The sequence below is a fragment of the Biomphalaria glabrata genome, chromosome 5 (genome assembly GCF_947242115.1).
Source record: "Biomphalaria glabrata chromosome 5, xgBioGlab47.1, whole genome shotgun sequence".
Classification (NCBI taxonomy): Eukaryota; Metazoa; Mollusca; class Gastropoda; family Planorbidae; genus Biomphalaria; species Biomphalaria glabrata.
The window spans coordinates 28,420,603-28,440,169 of NC_074715.1; the positions used below are offsets into that span (position 1 = coordinate 28,420,603).

The 19,567-nt window shown below is 37.1% G+C and overlaps 1 protein-coding gene across 2 annotated transcripts; it reads right to left on the reverse strand.

Moving 5' to 3' along the window:
• Positions 1-129: 129 nt before the first annotated feature.
• On the reverse strand, positions 130-19,432 carry LOC106050213 (uncharacterized). 2 transcript variants are annotated; one of them, XM_056029315.1, is made up of 9 exons: positions 18,511-19,432; positions 14,154-14,250; positions 11,619-11,835; positions 9,414-9,504; positions 5,349-5,397; positions 4,963-5,091; positions 2,811-2,891; positions 1,545-1,635; positions 130-305 (listed from the first exon to the last, which is right to left on the reverse strand). In XM_056029315.1, the coding sequence occupies exons 1-9, from the start codon at positions 18,533-18,535 to the stop codon at positions 183-185; spliced, it is 903 nt and encodes a 300-aa protein (XP_055885290.1). In that variant the 5' UTR covers positions 18,536-19,432; the 3' UTR covers positions 130-182. The 2 variants fall into 2 exon arrangements, with proteins under 2 accessions (XP_055885290.1, XP_055885291.1); XM_056029316.1 differs by lacking the exon at positions 4,963-5,091.
• Between the last annotated feature and the right edge of the window lie 135 nt (positions 19,433-19,567).

Consider the following 19,567-nt stretch of genomic DNA (forward strand, 5'->3'; position numbering starts at 1 on the left):
GAAAGTCAAGGGACAAGTGGTTGAATCTGTTTAGCACTAGAAGCAGAGCAAACTATGAAGAATGTAAAACAAAAACAAAAAAATAAATAAATAACTCATCAACTTAAAAAAACAAGTGAAAACATGAAGGGTTTGTCTATGATTTCATCGGAAAAGTCATGGTATCCATGACAGTCATCAGTTTAAGTATCAAATTTCAATGTTTTCCTCGAGCCTGGGTGGCTAGCCTTTAGGATACTCTTCTCCTTTTTGACTATTTGATTGATCAGTTTGTTCCAGGTGTTGTCTGTCGTTACGGTGTAGAGCTAGAACAGAAAGAGTTCAATAGTTAAAAAAACAACAACCTTTTTTCAAAAACCTCGCTTATATTGGGAAGCGTGGTTGAGAGGCTAAGCTTAAACTTAGCTACCTATGAAGGGGGCTCGAGGTTCGACACCCGACTCGGACCCCCCCCCCCCACACTGGTCCACTGAGCATGCTATAAGCATGAAAGCTACTTTCATAAAAGCTATAGCTACGCTAATTATTACTGAGTGAAATTGTATCAATTATTTTGAATCAATCATAACTGTACTCAATTGCTCTCATAATCTTGCGACATTTACGCGACTGCTACCTCGCATGTTGACAGGAGTCCCATTTGCATACCGGAGACGACCGAATGTTCAATCGCTGTCATATTACCGTAGAGCTTTTCTCTCATTACTACAAGGCTTATCTCTCATTACTGCAAGGCTTATCTCTCGATAGGTTAGCACAATTTCCATTTAAAAACATGAATTAATTAATTACGACTTATTTATTAACTAACTGGTTACTTTTCTTATTGATTCATGAGATGTCATTTACAAAGTTTTAGCTTAATCCGAGAATGGAAAGTGGGGAAAATAACGCGTAAAAGATTTTGACCAGACAGACGGATTGAGTTGATATAAGTTCAGTGCAAGTATCATTTCAAGCTGCAAAGAAACAGCCTGATCATTTTTGTAAGCGATCTATACGTGTGTAGTACATCTTTTCACCTAGATATGACGTGTGTGTGTTTCATGGAGAGAGAGAACATTGTAAGTTATTTAACATTGCTACATAGCATACAAAATCATTATCAAGATTAATAAGCATTGTGCTCGTCTCAGGGCCGGCCTTATGCCGATTTTACCGATAGCTCCAAATACGGCTCCGCGCCTGTTAGGGGCCCCGCAATTTATATTTAGCATATCACTATAATGGCTCATGTTTCAGGCTTTTTAAGATGTAGGACTTCAAGGGTTAACGTATTTAGTATATCGTACGATTGACGTAACTTTAATTAACCCACTGGCGCATTTGAATTTGAGCATTTGAGTTGCTTTTATGCATGTATAATAAATGTCGACATAATGATCTAATATTAATATTAATAGTTGTTATTGTAAACAAAATTTAGAAGAGGGCAATCGCAAGCATCCATAACATTGGGCCCCGAAATTTGTAAGACCGGCCCTGCCTGAGATTAGCCTACTCTTTGACGTTCCTTATTTGTATGGGCACACATTCCAGCCTACCTTAAAAGCACAGTAATGTCCATAATTATACATTCTGGGTTCCAGCCACGTAATAACAATACGAGAAAACGGCATAGGTTTGTTAACAGCACTGGAGAACGGATGCAAATGTATTATTGTAGACACATTGTAGAAAAATAATTATTTAAATGCTTTCAAAGACTTTGAAGGCATTAGCCATCTTTAAGACGCCAACATTACTGTTTAATACTAGGAAGTGTACAGATATAACGTCATTCCTACAATACATCCGAAGACTAGGAGGTGTACAAATATAACGTCATTCCTACAAAAACAATTTAAACGTCGTTAATCCACTAAAGACCATAATTAGAATAAAATATTTAAACAGAATACTTTGATATATATGTATAAGCAAATTAACACGAAAACATAAAAAAATACTTTAAAAAAACAAAAAAGCTTAGGCTTATATTATGTGTAATTATATCAATTGCTTCGGATCTGTCATTTAAGGGGAATCCTAGTGAATGTTTACATGATCGCTTTTAAATGCATTTTTCAAGATTCCTCAAAAGGACTAATTCAGCAAATACCCCCACATCTGTCAAGTACGATTTCTTTCCCTTGTTCAAGATGCGAAATAAAATAATTAATTACTAATAGTTCATAAACTAATTGGTTAATTTTTTATATTGATTCTAGTGTTGTCATGTAGAAGAAATAATTATGCAAAATGTCAGCCTAATCCGAGATTGGGTGTATGAGAAATAACGTGTACAAACTTTTTACCAAACAGACAGACAGACGAAGTGAGTTGACATAAGATTTGTAAAAATAGTCCACAATTTCTACCAGGAACTATTCATTCAAAATCTCAAATGTCCATAGATTGTTTACCAACAGCTTACTTAGGCCATACTAATGAACGATACTAGGTATCTTAAGAAGTAAGAGAACACAAAAAGTTATGACGTCATTGATAATAAACTTAAATCATAAGTCCCAGTATTGTTTCAGCAATCACTTGATGACTTGGAGATTTGCTGCATTTATCGAATGAAATCGTAAAGATCAGACCATGTTATCGATTGTAAGGTCAAAGATCTGACCGATTATTTGATGCGACATTTAAAAAAATTTTTTCTCAATAATTGTTCAAATTCTCTCTCTCTCTCTCTCTCTCTCTAAATATAAATATATATATACAATCGTATAACATATTCTTTTTTTTTTCGATGGGTTCAATATTTCATATAATATTTATTAAAATAATATAGTTCAGTGAATTTCAACATGACTTACTCGTAAGCCGCTGTCATTGTTTCAAAAGTAACTATCAAAGTATTCTCCCCTTTCCTGATTGTAAAGACTAAGAGACCAAACCTGAAATCAGTTTTTTTTTAAAAGGTCCGAAAACAGAAAAAGCAAAGAACATCTCAAACAGACTGGACCATAATTTCTTGAACATATTCACAATGACATCTTCATTTCCAAACTCAAGTTTTTAAAAATAAGTTGTATAAATTGAAAACAATTCCAAATAGAGCAAGGGTCAGCTGAAGAAATCGTAGGTCTACTTAGTCACGTTATTCATTAGTGTCGCGGGGGGGGGGGACAAACCGCTTGGATTCAGAAAAAAGGGGGGGTGGGGGTGGATCTTGAGTTTGACTACTGTTGAAAAATGGTGTTTGGAAGTTTAGGACTCTCTCAGTTCAACCAACCCTAAAGGGTAACAGACATATTTTGGAAAGCTCTTAGGAAAGTAAAGGCAGTTGGTCGCTGGCCCCATGACACCAATGTTAGCTGTCGGCCAATGAAACCGATAAGCTTACATCATTTGCCCCCAGTTGATCGCAAAAGGGGGAGACAACTGATGTTCAGTGTACTAGGGTTTCTAAACATGGACGTTTTGAACTATTGACATTGGAACAAGGAGAGAATAGAAACGAAGCTTTTTTTTTACACATTTGAAAATTACTATAATAGTAGTCGAGGATCAATGAATCATTCATGAAAACTAACATATGGAGGTTGTGGGGAGGGTAGGTCAACTATTTTCTTCAAAAAAAAGCGCAGGTTAATTTGATAACTGTCAAATGCATTGTAGGTACTGACTCTAGAACCACAAACTGTGGCCACAGCCTATCTACGAGGTCTTCGAAAGATCTTTCATGTCAAACAACTTAAGTTATGGGCCCTATTGAAGACCTGAAGAAGACAAAGCCCCTTGTGTCTGAAATACAATAAACAAGAAGGTCTAATTGGGACACATTAAAAATCAGTGAAGTCTAGAATACGACCCGCGGGCCTCCGGCCCAAGTAGACTTCTTCCTAAAGTGCTTAACGAAGTGGCAGAGGTTCTGATCCATTGAACCCAAAGAATTTTAGCCCGTGACTAGTGTCCCCTAGTGTTGGACATCAGTGAGCAGGACAATGTCATTACCTCGTCTCGTCCGTTGGGGGGGATGTGCCATGCAGGAGCACTGGGCTGGACAATGTCATTACCTCGTCTTGTCCGTTGGAGGGGATGTGCCATGCAGGAGCACTGGGCTGGACAATGTCATTACCTCGTCTTGTCCGTTGGGGGGGGGGGATGTGCCATGCAGGAGCACTGGGCTGGACAATGTCATTACCTCGTCTTGTCCGTTGGAGGGGATGTGCCATGCAGGAGCACTGGGCTGGACAATGTCATTACCTCGTCTTGTCCGTTGGAGGGGATGTGCCATGCAGGAGCACTGGGCTGGACAATGTCATTACCTCGTCTCGTCCGTTGGAGGGGATGTGCCATGCAGGAGCACTGGGCTGGACAATGTCATTACCTCGTCTTGTCCGTTGGAGGGGATGTGCCATGCAGGAGCACTGGGCTGGACAATGTCATTACCTCGTCTTGTCCGTTGGGGGGGGATGTGCCATGCAGGAGCACTGGGCTGGACAATGTCATTACCTCGTCTTGTCCGTTGGGGGGGGATGTGCCATGCAGGAGCACTGGGCTGGACAATGTCATTACCTCGTCTTGTCCGTTGGAGGGGATGTGCCATGCAGGAGCACTGGGCTGGACAATGTCATTACCTCGTCTCGTCCGTTGGAGGGGATGTGCCATGCAGGAGCACTGGGCTGGACAATGTCATTACCTCGTCTTGTCCGTTGGAGGGGATGTGCCATGCAGGAGCACTGGGCTGGACAATGTCATTACCTCGTCTCGTCCGTTGGAGGGGATGTGCCATGCAGGAACACTGGGCTGGACAATGTCATTACCTCGTCTCGTCCGTTGGAGGGGATGTGCCATGCAGGAGCACTGGGCTGGACAATGTCATTACCTCGTCTTGTCCGTTGGAGGGGATGTGCCATGCAGGAGCACTGGGCTGGACAATGTCATTACCTCGTCTTGTCCGTTGGAGGGGATATGTCGTGCAGGAACAAAAGCCTAGCTCTGATACAAAGTGAAATGACCTACCGTTGCAGCCACTCACAGATAGATTCAGTATCGTACATATTTCTATTGTATTTAACCATCACGCTGGACTTGGGCAGGTAAGGTTTTAGCACTCGATTTTCTTGTTTTATCAATCGTCTTGGAACAGAGCTAAAATATTTAACATCGTGCTTCAAATTATTCTATAATTTTCAAGAAACAAATAAGTATCTCACTAAAAGAATAATTGTTTCCTGTTTGAAAAACAAAAACTTTTCTCCTCTGTGCAGTACTGTCACACTGTTTTGTCACAGAGTACTGTCACACAGTTGTGTCACACAGCTTTGTATCAATATTTAATACATACGTCGGTGAGTAATTTGACTATTTTGCAAAAGTTTCGTTCAGATTTCCATTCATCAACTTACGTGAAGGAAGTTGGTTCATTATATTTTGGTAGATGGGAAGAGAATATACCTGAAAGTATGCAAACAGATTGATTGTATTTTGTTAACTTAAACCTCATTTTAATTAGAATTTTAAATGCGCAAGTTAAAACTTTGTAGCGAAACTTTTTCCAAGTGAAAATAATAGAAAGATTTTTGGGGGGCTTAACTTTACTCGTTTTGACAAAGAGCCATTGTTTAATTTGTTTTCTACAAACTATGGGATAGATATAAATTCACTTAAGCCCAAACCCTATTCATAAGATAATTTATTTAACCAGAATAGATTTTTCACTAAGCTCTAAAGAAATAAGTGATGAATGCAACTGACGAATCAGTACTGAGCTAAATGTTATATTCACTTTGAAAATATGAAAGGAAATATCGTAAATTATGTTTATTGCAATGAGGCCTTACATAAAACGTTATTTATAAAACAAGAGTACATTTTCTTCTTCTTCCTCGTTCTCATTTTTGTGTTGGAGTGTTCAGATGACTAGACCAATATATGATTTGGTTTCCAAATCAGGGAGCTCTCCATATAGTTTTCTTTCTATTGGGTGTTTTGGTGCCAGTATCTTGTTTGGGCCTCTTGGTAAAGAGAGCAGTTTTAGAGGACATGGTCAGCATTCTTTGGTAACACTCCACATGGGCAGATTTCACTTGTTCCAATTTTGAGCTTCCGGTACATATGTTGTCTCATTCTGTTGAGTCAGGTCCTGAGTCGAAAGATTAGACGTTGATCTTGTCAGGATAGCTTATAATAGGCATCATCTTTCTTGTGATTCGGATGAGAGCTTGTCCATTTCTCATTTATTTTATTCACTATTAGTTTCTTCATTTCTTCTGGATAGAGTGCAATGTTTTAATTGTGAGTTTGTTCTCCCACTCTTGGCGAGTGTTTCAGCCTTCTCATTTCCTTCTAGAGTCTAGTTCTATATGTGCTGGTATCATGGGCGTAGCCAGGATTTTTTTTCTGGGGGAGGGAGGGTTGGGGGAGATTTTTTTTCTCTCCCCCCCCCCCCGCGAAAAAAAATGTATGTGTGTATGTACTGTATTGATTTTTATTACATTCTGACCCTTTATTGCATTGTGTCTAAATGTTTAGAAAAATTGGTTAAAATGTTTCTTCTGAATGATCTTTGTAATAAGTTAGACCCTTTACAATTTGCTTACCAAAAGGGTAAAGGTGTAGACGATGCCATCCTAAATATTTTAAACTATGCCTACAAACATCTGGACTTACCGAACACTTATGTAAGATTGTTCTTTATTGATTTCTCATCAGCTTTTAACACTATACAACTTCATTTACTCATTGAAAAGATGAACGCGTTGCAGATTAGTCCATACATAATACTATTGGCTAATGAATTTTTGACCCAGAGATCTCAGAGGGTTAGGGTAAACAATGTTATTTCAAATGAACGCATAGTTAACACAGGGGCGCCCCAGGGGGGTGTGACATCGCCATTGTGGTTCATTTTGTACACCAATGATTTTCAATCCGATAGTTCTTGTTGCTCCTTCACAAAATTCGCTGATGATGCGGCTCTTCTTGCCCTGCTCTCAGAGAGCTCAGACGTAAATGAGTATTTCAAAGAAATAGAACACATTGAAAAATACTGTAAAGATAATTTTTAATTATTAAATGTAAAAAAACCCAAAGAAATGAAAATCGATTTTCGTAGGGACAAGAAGGAGAATGATATTGTTTCTGTAGCTGGAGATTGCAAACCTTTAAATACCTGGGTACTATCCTAGACAATAAACTAAATTTTACTGCAAATACTGATTATATCAGCAAAAAAGGGCAGCAAAGATTACGATTACTGAGAAAACTGTCCTCGTTTAATGTTAGCGAAAAGGCTTTGGCTATGTTTTATCACGCTCACATCTGCAATATTTTAAGTTTCAATATCACTGCCTGGTATGACAATCTGAGCATTAAAAATAAAAATAAACTTTATAGAATCCTAAATGCTGCTGGCAAAATCATTGGCAAAAAACAAACCCCATTTGGGCAGTTGTTTGAGACAAACATCTATAAAAAAAAGCTAACAAGATCCTCGAAATAGAGAATCACCCTTTGTGTCAGGATTTTGTGATTTTACCATCACAAAAGAGATACAAGACACCGATAGCAAAGACAAACAGACACAAACACTCTTTTGTTCCCCTGGCAATCAAATCATTAAATAAGAACAATCTGGTATAAACTTTGTCACATGTAAATTATGAGTGAGTCTGGTTTGAATGTACACTTTGGTTTCTTATAGTTATAATGTTTTTTGTTTGGTGTAATGCACAAATTGTAAGAAAAATTTCCTTACGGATAATAAATTATTATTATTATTATTATTCTTTCGGAAGGAGCCCCGCCGCCAAGCACTATTTCTGGCATTGAAAGCCAACAAAATGCATATTCTGAGGAATCTACAGTGCATTATTTTGATATTAAAAAGTTTTATTTCAAAAACCTAATCTGCTATTCTTACAGACTTAGACCCTCCAGCGCCGTTCGGCGTATTTAGCAGCAAGCTGTTTTCACAAAAATCTGTCACTGGCAATGAAGCCTCTTCCCACCTGCTCTAAGGACCTCCATGAAAAAGTGGCGCCAAGTTGTACTAGGATTATTATTATGCGTAATTCATTTTGTCGGAGAACATGTCCCGCAAACCTCATGCGACGCTCTTTCACAACCTTACTAAGGGGTCGACTCCCAGTTTGGCATAGGATTTCCTTGATTTAGACCCGATCGCTATAACTGACTCCTAAAATCTGTCTTAGCCATCTTTGTTGAGCCACATTTAGTGTTTTTCAATTTCGGTAGATGACTATTCACTGCACTTTATTAATGGAGCCCAATCACTGGTAGAAATGTCTAACCTCTCTTGACTACGCTCTTGGAAATAGGTGACTGTAGTTTGCTTTAGATTTTATATCGAAAAGGAAAATTTTATCGTCAAAATCATCTGTTGGGGGGTTTTAAACTAAAAAATCTCTGGAGTTTTTTTGTTTTTTTTTAAATTCCAAACACCATTTAGCTACGATGATGACTGTAGTTTGCTTTAGATTACTTTAGAATAACATTGAAGAGAGAGGTTTTCACCCTCAAAACTCTCTGTAGGGGGATTTTAAACCATCTGGAGGGGTTTTAAAACCATCTGGAGGGGTTTTAAACTTTTAAAAAGCCATTTGGGGGAGGGGGTTTAAACTCAAAACCACCCATTGGCTTGGCTACGCTCAAAGAATTTTAGAGTGTAATTTGCTTTTTTTTTTATATTGAAGGGTGTTTTAACTCAAAACCCCCATAGACTACGCTCATAGAATTATTTTTTTTTTTTGCTGTTGCTTTATAAGTGCTGTCCTGGGTCGTTTTATATAGGAGGAATCAGAGTTTTCCAAGGAAAGTGAGATTAAATTTACAAGAACTGTATTTCTTTCTTCTAAACTATAGCATGCTTTTAGATATAGGCCTAAGTATTTCCTTCATAAGTGAATCTTTATTCAAGCTTTTAAAAATGTTAGGGGCCTTCTAAAAAATTCGGCACTGTCTCTATATAAATAAATTACAACTTTTATATAGTGCTACTTTCATTCTTATAGCATGCTTAGAGCGCTTTGGTCCAATCTCATTTGTGGACATGTGGGGTAGGGGTATCTGGGAGAAGGTTTTCCGTGCTGCCTTTAGGCGCTCAGTAAACACAACTCTGCTCGAGTCGGGTGTCGAACCCCCTTCATAGCCAAGCCAAGTTCAAGCGTGCTTAGTCTCTCAACCACGATTCCCACATACTTAACAATTCATTTTGGATATTTTAATTCAATTTCCAGTGTAAAAAAAATTAATTCATCAATTGCGTGAAAGTTAATGACAAACTTATTGAGCTTTCTTTTATCCTCGCCAAATGCTACTTTTCCATCGGGACACCTCATTGAGGCTGGAAAGCTAGACATTACAATGATCGATTGAAAAAGAAACGCACTTGACTTGACTTACAGTTACAAGTCGTAGTTGTTTCAATAATAATTGTGATAACCACTTACAGTTGCAGTACGAGACTTTGACTTCTTTCTTTGGTTTAAAAGTGCCTTTCACTGATGCTCCTTCAACCTGACTCATTTTACCGTAAGCAACCTAAAAATCAGAGCATTTCAAACAAAGTTTTATGTTCATTTAATAAAAGAAAACTGTAGCAGGAAAAGTTACAAAAATTGTTTTACAAGGATTCGGTGATGCACAACACTTCAACTCGTAGGCGGCTTCTTCGGATCAGTCAAAAAAAAAATAAATTTTTAGTGTGTAATATAATTTATTCATAAACGCGAACAACCTTTTCAATCTTGTATTTTTTACAATACCTCTATTCAAATCACAACTTCATTTCCGCCTGCAGGTATTATATTATGTGAGACTTAAATAAATAAATATTCAGGAACATTTTGCACACAGTACTCAAAGTCTAGACCTAAAGGTCTATCGTGAAATTATTATAAATTGTAGTAGGCCTAGATTTATACCAGTATTTTTTTCTCGCTTGGGGGGAGGGGAATGGAGGCGTGGTAAAAGATGTTCCTTTTTTAAATCTAACATTCAAGTTATTTAGAGAGAACTAATCGCTCTAAAGCCATAAAGCCACCACAAATGGAGGAGCTGGAATACTTATCGAATGGCCAGATGGAGGAAAACTAGAAAAACCCATTGCAACTGGAGAGCTCTCTGACAGTCACAGAGCAGAAAGGGAAGCACTAGCACTAGCTGCTACCATGCTAGCAAATCATCCAAGTTCCCAGTCAGATTGTCTTTCTAACCGATGCAAAAACAACCCTCCAAAGCTTGCAAAACTATGATTACTCATATATTAAAAACCTCAGAACAGCACTTACAAAGCTCAACAACAACAGCAAAAAAACTGTAATTCAATGGATACCAGCTCACATAGAACTAGAAGGAAAGAGAAGGCTGAGACACTCGCCAAGATTGGGAGAACTAACTCACTAATAAACTCTGCACTCTATCCAGAAGAAATGAAGAAATTAATTGTAAACAAAATAAATGAGAAATGGACGAGCTCTCATCCAAATCACAAGAAAGATGACGCTTACTATATATAAGCTATCCCGACAAGACCAACGTCTAATCTTTCGACTCAGGACCGGACATAACAGAATGCGACAACACATGTACCGGAAGCTCAAAATTGGAACCAGTGAAATCTGCCCATGTGGAGTATCAACAGAGAATGCAGACCACGTCCTCCAAAACTGCTCTCTATACCAAGAGGCCCGTATAAGACATTGGCCCCAAATCACCCCAATAGAAAAGAAACTATATGGAGAGCTCCCTGATTTGGAAACCACTGCGCAGTTCATCTCATGTATTGGTCTACTCATCTGAACACTCCAACATAACAATGAGAACGAAGAAGAAGAAGAAGAAGCTCTAAAAGATGTATTAAGGAAGTTTTTTTTTTTTAATTGTAACTTTATTTTTTTTATGTTTATAAGTACAATACAATACAAGCAGTACGCACCGGCTACGCCCGTTGATTTGTTCATAAGCTTTAGATCTATATTGTGTGTTTTTTTTTATGCTTTATATGTAGAATGCGGCCTTTTTGGAGGGGGGGGGGGAATTATCGAAAATAAAGCTTTTTCGCGAATAGCGATCCCAAGGTTGCGATTCTGTCAGTAGCCGTTCGTAGTGAGAATCTAGGAGGTAAAGAGAGCCTGTGTACCAAATTAGATGCGGATACGTGCGATAGTTTGAGAGATCTCGTGATCAGAATCAGAGTAACAGTTATATGTCAGTGAGTGGTAACTTACAAATATGTGATAGATACATACTATTTTATGTTCACTTTCGGAAGCTCTAACTACTGATGCACCTATAAACACATATTTAAGCATTTGAAAAAATAAAAGCAATTTAAAAAATGCCACAACATTATATTTATATTAGATCTACATCTATAAAATAATACAAAATATAAAAAAAAACACTTTAAAAAAACAGCTTATATTGAGACATAGTACACGGTTTATCTCCCCTTTTTCTATATAAAACAAAATTAATGAATTTAAACTAATTAATTGTTTAATATTTCAATTGATTCATGTGTTGTCATCGACAATGAATAATTGTGCAAAATTTCAACTAGATCCGAGAATGGAAAATAGGAGAAAAATGTGTCAAAGAATCCACCCAGACAGTTGTTATAAGCTTTGACAAAAGCAAAATGTTTCACGAACCTTATAGTCTCTAGACAAAGCTGAGCAATGGTAAGGAGCTTTGTTTAAAGTCGTAAAAGGTGTTGCCTCTTTCAAGTGCAGCTCTTTAAGGCGCCCCATTGATTCGAAAGTCTCCTTCCAGACTTTAGCTTCGTAATCATACAGTTGCACGCTTGTCTTTGTTTTATTGACGTCATGAACTCGCGGACTGAACTTGTAACATCGAAGCTCAAGGCCTCTAAAATGCCAGTAAAACATTGTTTGCTAAAACACATGCCAACTAAGTTAAATGTATACGCGTAATCTTCAAATAAAATTGATGAGTTAAATCAGTGATTCCCAAAGTGGTCTATATAGACCCCCAGGGGTCTATGAAGAGTTCCAAGGGGTCTATGAAAGGAAAAAAAATTGGGGGTCTATGAGATGTCCATGGAGGTCTACAGAAATGGATTTCTTTTAAGCAGTTTGTGACTTAAATTTTCACATCTCATCGATGTAATTATTTCATATAATATATGATTTGTACCTTATTAGTTGATCCTTTAATTATTTATCCTGCTATTCAAACGAAAAATTGTTATATTTAATTTCAATACTTATTTAAATAGCTTAATTTTTTCTACACGTAGCAAAAAGAAATGTAGATTATACAGCGTTGGTTATTTAAAATTGGGATTCATTTCTTCCTTGTCAAACAAGCGGTTGTCTAGTGCTTTTTATTAAGATATGAAACTAATTATGCTGGAGGACCATTTGAGTCGATGCCACCCTGCTGAAAAGATAAAGATTTGAAAAACTTTCGAACTCAAAGATAAAGTTCAGAATATACTCACTAAATCTCTCTTCAATATCATATGGAGAAGATGGTGGTTTGTGAGCGTCTTAAAAGATCTCTTTACTTATAGTCAAATACGGAAAACACTATAGATAAACATTGATTTTACCAGCTGTTAACGTAGTTTTAAAAACTGTTTTACACAAACGTACATCTGATTTTATTAAACAAATTTCTTTAAGCAACAATACAATACGCACATCGGTGGTATGAGTTGTAACAAAAGCTTCTTATATAATTCTTTGCAAACAGCATATACACATTTTGGGATCAGCGGCTTTGCAGGCTCTGACAAGATGTAGCGCTGTGGGCTGCATACTGCCAAAGGGTCATCGGCTCCTTATTTGTTGACCCATGAAACAGTTCCCATGTTTGGGTATATCTGCAAGGCAGCAGAGGTTTAAATTCAGTTTTCCCCCTGCTATGTGGGTTGCAAGCTTAGGCTAATGAGTCCCTCCTGCCCAAAGCTCGTTTAGACGCCAGTTACTTCGACCCTTCTCCTGTTTAATAATAATAATAATAATAATAATCTTTATTGTCCATATGGAAATTTGTCTTACAATTTGTGCATTACACCAAACAAAAAACATTATAACTATAAGAAACCAAAGTGTACATTCACACCAGACTCACTCATAATTTACATGTGACAAAGTTTATACCAGATTGTTCTTATTTAATGATTTGATTGCCAGGGGAACAAAAGAATGTTTGTGTCTGTTTGTCTTTGCTATCGGTGTCTTGTGTCTCTTTTGTTTGAGAAAACAGTTCCGCTGACACGATATTTGAGCCAGACGTGAAAGATGAAGAAATACACAAGAAACTGCTCTTTAGGAAAACTTTTACAGTGATTTTAAGGCCAATGAATTAATTAATATTTATTGTCTATTATAGAACAACAAATTCCTATATATGAAATATAATATCTGTAACAACGGATGATGGACCTGCAAAAAGCAACACCAACACACATATACAGTGTGTTTGGTTGTTCCAGTAATACATATCAATAAAATCAATTGTTATTTTAATTGGTATAAATATGAATTGTATCAATTAAAAAGTTATATCTCTCTACCTAACTAAGTAGCTTGAAATTACTTATTTACTCTTCGACTCACTACAGTTAGAAATTACTTTAAAAAATAGCGTTTGTGGTTTTGCAAAAATGCAGTACCGGTATAAGTTAAGCAGGGGGTCTACCGAAAACCAGAAATCATGGCAAGGGGTCTACGAGACAAAAAAGTTTGGGAACCATTGAGTTAAATCTTACACACAGAAGAGAGCAGGCGGTTTCCGAACGAGAGGCTGGAGATTTCTTACAAAGGACGCGGGATACATATTTGAGACCAAATGAGGACACACCCTAACCCAAAGCGAGAACCTTAACTGACCACCGGATGTGGCGCTATATGTACTAGGATTGCGAAACCACGTGAAATACTGAACTCCTCCTAAAAACTTGGGACTCGAAGACTAGCATTACTATAATTATTCCAGTGACCCAAATAAAATGTCACTACTACGACAGTATGTTTCGCTTCATAGACAGCAAGGTCTGTAAGAACTTTGTTCACACCTCACATAACCTTACCTAAAACGTTTCCTTGTAGTTTCTCAAGCGATGTTATCTGCACACAAAAGCTACTGTGTAACAAGAACTACAAAATGAAACTTTGTTTTAATCTCTTTTAATACTGATGTAGTTCTAAGTTTCTTACCTGTGAGCATTGACTGACGAAATAGCGATCCTGAAGATGGCAGAAATGGACAAAGTATTGGTCCGTGACGTTTTGTAGCGCTTTGGTTTCTGAAGCGCTGCAGCAGATGTCAATACAGATTAGGCCTGTTACTATGTGTTATTTAGTACAGATTAGGCCTATTACTATGTGTTATTTAGTACAGATTAGGCCTATTACTATGTGTTATTTAGTACAGATTAGGCCTGTTACTATGTGTTATTTAGTACATATTAGGCCTATTACTATGTGTTATTTAGTACAGATTAGGCCTATTACTATGTGTTATTTAGTACAGATTAGGCCTATTACTATGTGTTATTTAGTACAGATTAGGCCTATTACTATGTGTTATTTAGTACAGATTAGGCCTATTACTATGTGTTATTTAGTACAGATTAGGCCTATTACTATGTGTTATTTAGTACAGATTAGGCCTATTACTATATGTGTTATTTAGTACAGATTAGGCCTATTACTATGTGTTATTTAGTACAGATTAGGCCTATTACTATGTGTTATTTAGTACAGATTAGGCCTATTACTATGTGTTATTTAATACAGTCAATTAGAGCAGTAAGGCGATAACAACAAGGTTACAAAGGCAATTTGTGTGGAAACACAAACTCAAAATCGTTCCCCGATGTGATCCACCCAGGCAAGTAAAAGGGCAGGTTTCAATATTTTCAGAAAGAATGTCAGAATGAAATTCTGTCAAATGCAAATAACAGAGAAGAATGGAGAAAGAAGGTTGATAGATCCTGTGTGGTGCCCTAACGGTCCAGCAGACCAAGAAATAGGTGAAAGTGAACATGGGGGTAGCCGGGATATATTTTTAGGAAAGGGGGGGGGGTCTCAGCTTTGTCACTATCTATTCAAGTGGTTCCTTCGTTGTTGTGTTCTCAGCTTTGTCACTATCTACCTTGTATTTACCTTGATTACATAATATAACTATTTTCTTTCTTTGGGTTTGGGAGACATAACGTGTACAAACTTTTTACCATACAGAGTTGATAGAAGCTTTGTAATAATGAAAACTTGAAACTATGAAACCAATGTAACTATGACTGTTTTATCTATATAATTATTAATCCTATACTCTTAAGCGAGCAATTCTTGTATGTATGTATGTATGTATATATATTTATATATATATAAATTTTATTTCGAAAACGGCTCTAACGATTTTCTTTAAAAGTTCACGGTATGTGCATAATAGTGAGAAAAAAATTCTCAACTCATTGGCCACATCGGGAAAACTCGAGGTCGACCGTTATATCGGTTTGAAAATGCCTCATTATCGAAAAATTAATTTTGGCTAGAATGTTTTATGAATGAAAATTTTCCGTGACGTGAACGGGAAAAACGCTGCCTACGTCACTAGGCTTACCGCAGTACACTAAAATATTTCTTTGCAAACAAGAACGAGTTCTCAAGGATCAATAGACCTAATTAAACATTTGCACACCATCTTACTGTAGATTGATTTATTATAGAACTATGAAAGAGAAGTAATGAAATTAAATGTGCCAATGTACGATTAGTTATTGTGTTTTGAAGGCTTTATAAATTGATAACACTTGAATTGCCTAGAGCGGTGTAGATACCTTGTACTTTGTTGTTTATTTTGCTGGTGACCTTCAGCTGTTCTATTTCAGTTAAAGCAAGTTGGCGCCTAAACTGGTCTTTTAAGCGTTTCGGTATTACGTCGTATACTTTTTTAGCTCACCAAAAAAAGACTGCCTTTGGCATGCGTTCGTCTGAGATTCGTCTTCCATACAGGATACCGCTCTGTCCAGCGTAACTGACGGACTTAAAGAATTACCTCTATTCAAAGCCCCGGATACACATTTGAGACCAAAGAAAATCTGCTGCCGAGAACAGAGGCAGACGCGAAAATAAAATCTTAATCGACCACTGTTTGACAATGGTTATGCTTGCCCTGGATGTGGCAAAATTTGTAGGTCACAGCAGGGGCTGCGTAGCCACGGGAAATACTGCAATCCTCATTAATCTTAGGAATCGAAGACAAGCCTTATTATTATTTTTTTTGCTGTTGAATTATTACCATAAGTTCGTGCTTTGTGTCTACTGTCCCGTACCAAAACAAAGGAAATGGTCCTAACAAAGCTTCTCTACGCCTTACGTGCTCACACTGAACATGATATCTAGCCAGTGGCCAACGAGTTTGCGTACGCTGCAGCCTCTTTTTATTTAACTATACACCTCGGTAAAAAGCTTGGGGTTAGGGCTTGGAGATGGAAGGCCCAGTTGAGATCTGAATGGAGGGATGTGTATAAGCAGGCCATATCCCTCCACGGGCTGTAGCACCACTGGGATGGATGGATGGTATGAACTTCTTATAGTCCAACAGTCAGGCTGGGCAGGGCACGTATCCCGTATGGGTAACGAGCATATTGTTTGGCGTAACAGAGGTGTCCCATGGAAACGTTTCTTTAGAAAACTAATGCAATGATTTAAGTCTATTAAGAAAAAATGCGCCATTTTACTTTGTCACAAGTGCCTGTTTTACCCTATAACGTAGAGATTTGCGTCACTTGATGTTTCGTACTAAAGACATAATGAATGTATACTAATTCCATAATTAAATGTTTGAACGCAACCATCTAAGAAGTTACACTGCAAAGACTTTCTTCTAAGCCAGTAATAGTAGACCTACAATAGTTATACACAAAAAATGGATTGTAAAACTATAAGACGGATGTGAGCTGTGGTTTGTCTAGACTATAGAAGGACTTAAGAGACTTTATATTTAATCGCCATGTATAATTACATTTAGAACTAACAGAACACTAAATGTAACTCTTCAGATTAGTAGTATTTATATGATCGATCATTTTCGTAATTACAAAAATATTCCCAAAATGACTTAGGAAATTATTTAACCGAGCTAGGATCGGTCATCCAGGTACTTTCGTTTTAAGAGAATTACTTTCACGTTTACGTTATTTCAAATGTTCCATACTTTTTTAATGTTCTTATACTATGGTAAGTCTACATTTCTTCAACTTGGGTTCACTTTGAATTGATACTTCGTTGTTGTGTTTATAACTGAGTCTAATTATTTATTATGTTAATCTTTTACCTAATATATAAGTTGAGACTGTATTTTTATGTATGTTATTTTATTTGACTCGAGCAGGTCTGCAATAACATGTCGTAAATGAGCCTATACGTTGTGTTCAGTTATTTCTGTGCCAAAAAATAAATTGCGTTGTAGACGCAGAGAGAATGAATTTTTAAATCTCCGAACGCAAAGAAAACACCTGGCTTACACTTAAAGCGCTCCTCCTGACCTCCTTGTTGGCTGGAGAAGGAGTCTATAATACAAAAACACTTTTAAAAAAAAGACTAAACAACGGACTAGCTTTAATGAACAACCATTACGTACATTTGAATTCCAAATATATTGTAAATATATAAGCAGAGAAAAAAACGGAAAATTATTCTCTTTTATTACATTCTTAAAACCACCAGGACTCAAATGTACAAAATCCTAGCCCTACCATAATCTCAACTTTCTGGGGCGAGCGAAATGTCATGGAGGGGCAAGGGGAAAGGGTCAAAAGTTTGTGAAAATGATCAACACGATGTAGTTCTTCCAAACCCTCTTGGGTCAAAGTTGAAACTTGACAAAATTATTCATTGTACTTAAAACATAATAAATCAAGAAAAAAACAACTAATCAATTAGTCATTTAATTACTGGTAATTTATTATTTTGTTTGATACCAACAAGGAATATTAATTTTTCTGTATTAAAAATTGGAGACTGGTTTGACACTACAGTTGGACGGATACAAGGCTGCCTACTTTCACCAACACATTTCGATGATTATTTTTTTTTACACAATTAGTTTTATTTCTCAACAAAGATGCGACCCCCCCCCCCCCCCCCAAGGAAGATAAGTATGATGGTAGATTGAATCCACCGCCTCTGCCTGATTGGCAATTGTTAATTGATAATATTACCACAATATTTGTGTCCACGGTAAAGAATGAGAAAAAAAGTTGGGGAGAGGGGGGTGGAAGAGTGAAAACAATCATGTACCAATAAATATCAACAAGTGGCATATAAATCTATTATTTCAATTATTAGCTGATTATTTGTACACATTTATTAATTGCTCCACAATAATATTCCCCCCTCCCGATTCGCCAAAGGCTCTTTCCACCTCACTGATTTTAAATCGTTAGCTCGGGGCAACTACAAAATAAGAGATATTTTTTACCATACGATCTAGATTAGATCTATTTCATAGTATTTGCGCTAGATCTAGCGAAACATAGGAATGTCTGAATGTGCGCATTGGCATTACCTGCAACAGCATTGTTTTTAAGCATGACTTTAGAAAGATGGGAGATGAGTCTCAGACGAATGATTATAATTCCCTTTATTAAAAATGTGAATCCACTGAAATTCGGAAAGTACTTTGCATCATATAAATCGCCGCAGTAGCTAGCCTAGATCTTTTCATAAGCCTAGATCTATATGATTGATACTTATCGGTTGTGATGTGTGACGCAAAGTAGTCATTCTGACCCGGAAGTAAAATTACGAAGCTCATTTTTTTTTCGTAATATCAAATAACATACACACAAGCACGCACGAGAGTTAAAACTGTAAATTTTTGGCTAATAGTATTAGAAATCAGTTGATAAAACGGTACTATGGTAAGAAAAGAATTCTTGTTTCTTTTTAAAGCGTTGCACTAAAGTTTATTTTTATAGCTACTTGAGGGCAATATTATATACACCAGGTTCCGCTCCGATAATAGCATATTTAACACACGGCAATCGCGCTCCCGTACAAATATTAAACTTAAAAGAGATGATTTCTACTTAGCTGCTCTATGCGGACGATTGTGCCCTTCTAGCACACATCGAACAGGAGCTTCAACTTGACGTCCATGAAAGAGATCATGCTTTTAGAGTCCCCAATCGGAATTATCCCAGCTCATTAAATCGATGTGAATGGTCATCTCCTTAATGCTGTTGACCACTTGGCAGCGCAGTGTCCAACGATGTTCAGAGAAATAGACAATCATCTCTCAAAGGCCAACAGGGTTTTGGTCACCTCCAATACAGATGGCTAGCACACTAGAGGTAGAAAGAAGGGTGAAAGTGCCACAGCGTCTGCTGATTAGGCCTACAGATGCTCAATCTGTTTGCATAGATAGTAGGTCTAAATCCAATAATGTTCTGCATTAACAAGGAAACATTATCCTTTCTTTATTCAAAACAACTGCATTAACAAATGTAATATATAACACAATTCAATAGTTTTCCCTGTGCTTCAGTTTTATTGGTTGAAAACAGCCATAGTAAATAAACACAATTCTAGTAACAACTGTTGGCTAGATGTAAACAAATTAA

Coding starts and splice junctions, on each gene's coding strand:
- LOC106050213 (XM_056029315.1), bottom strand. CDS start 18,535: ATGCTTAAAAACAATGCTGTTGCAG. Junction 11,836..14,153: donor TCGTCAGTCAATGCTCACAG/GTAAGAAACTTA, acceptor CTGGCATTTTAG/AGGCCTTGAGCTTCGATGTT. Junction 9,505..11,618: donor CTTTGTCTAGAGACTATAAG/GTTCGTGAAACA, acceptor TCTGATTTTTAG/GTTGCTTACGGTAAAATGAG.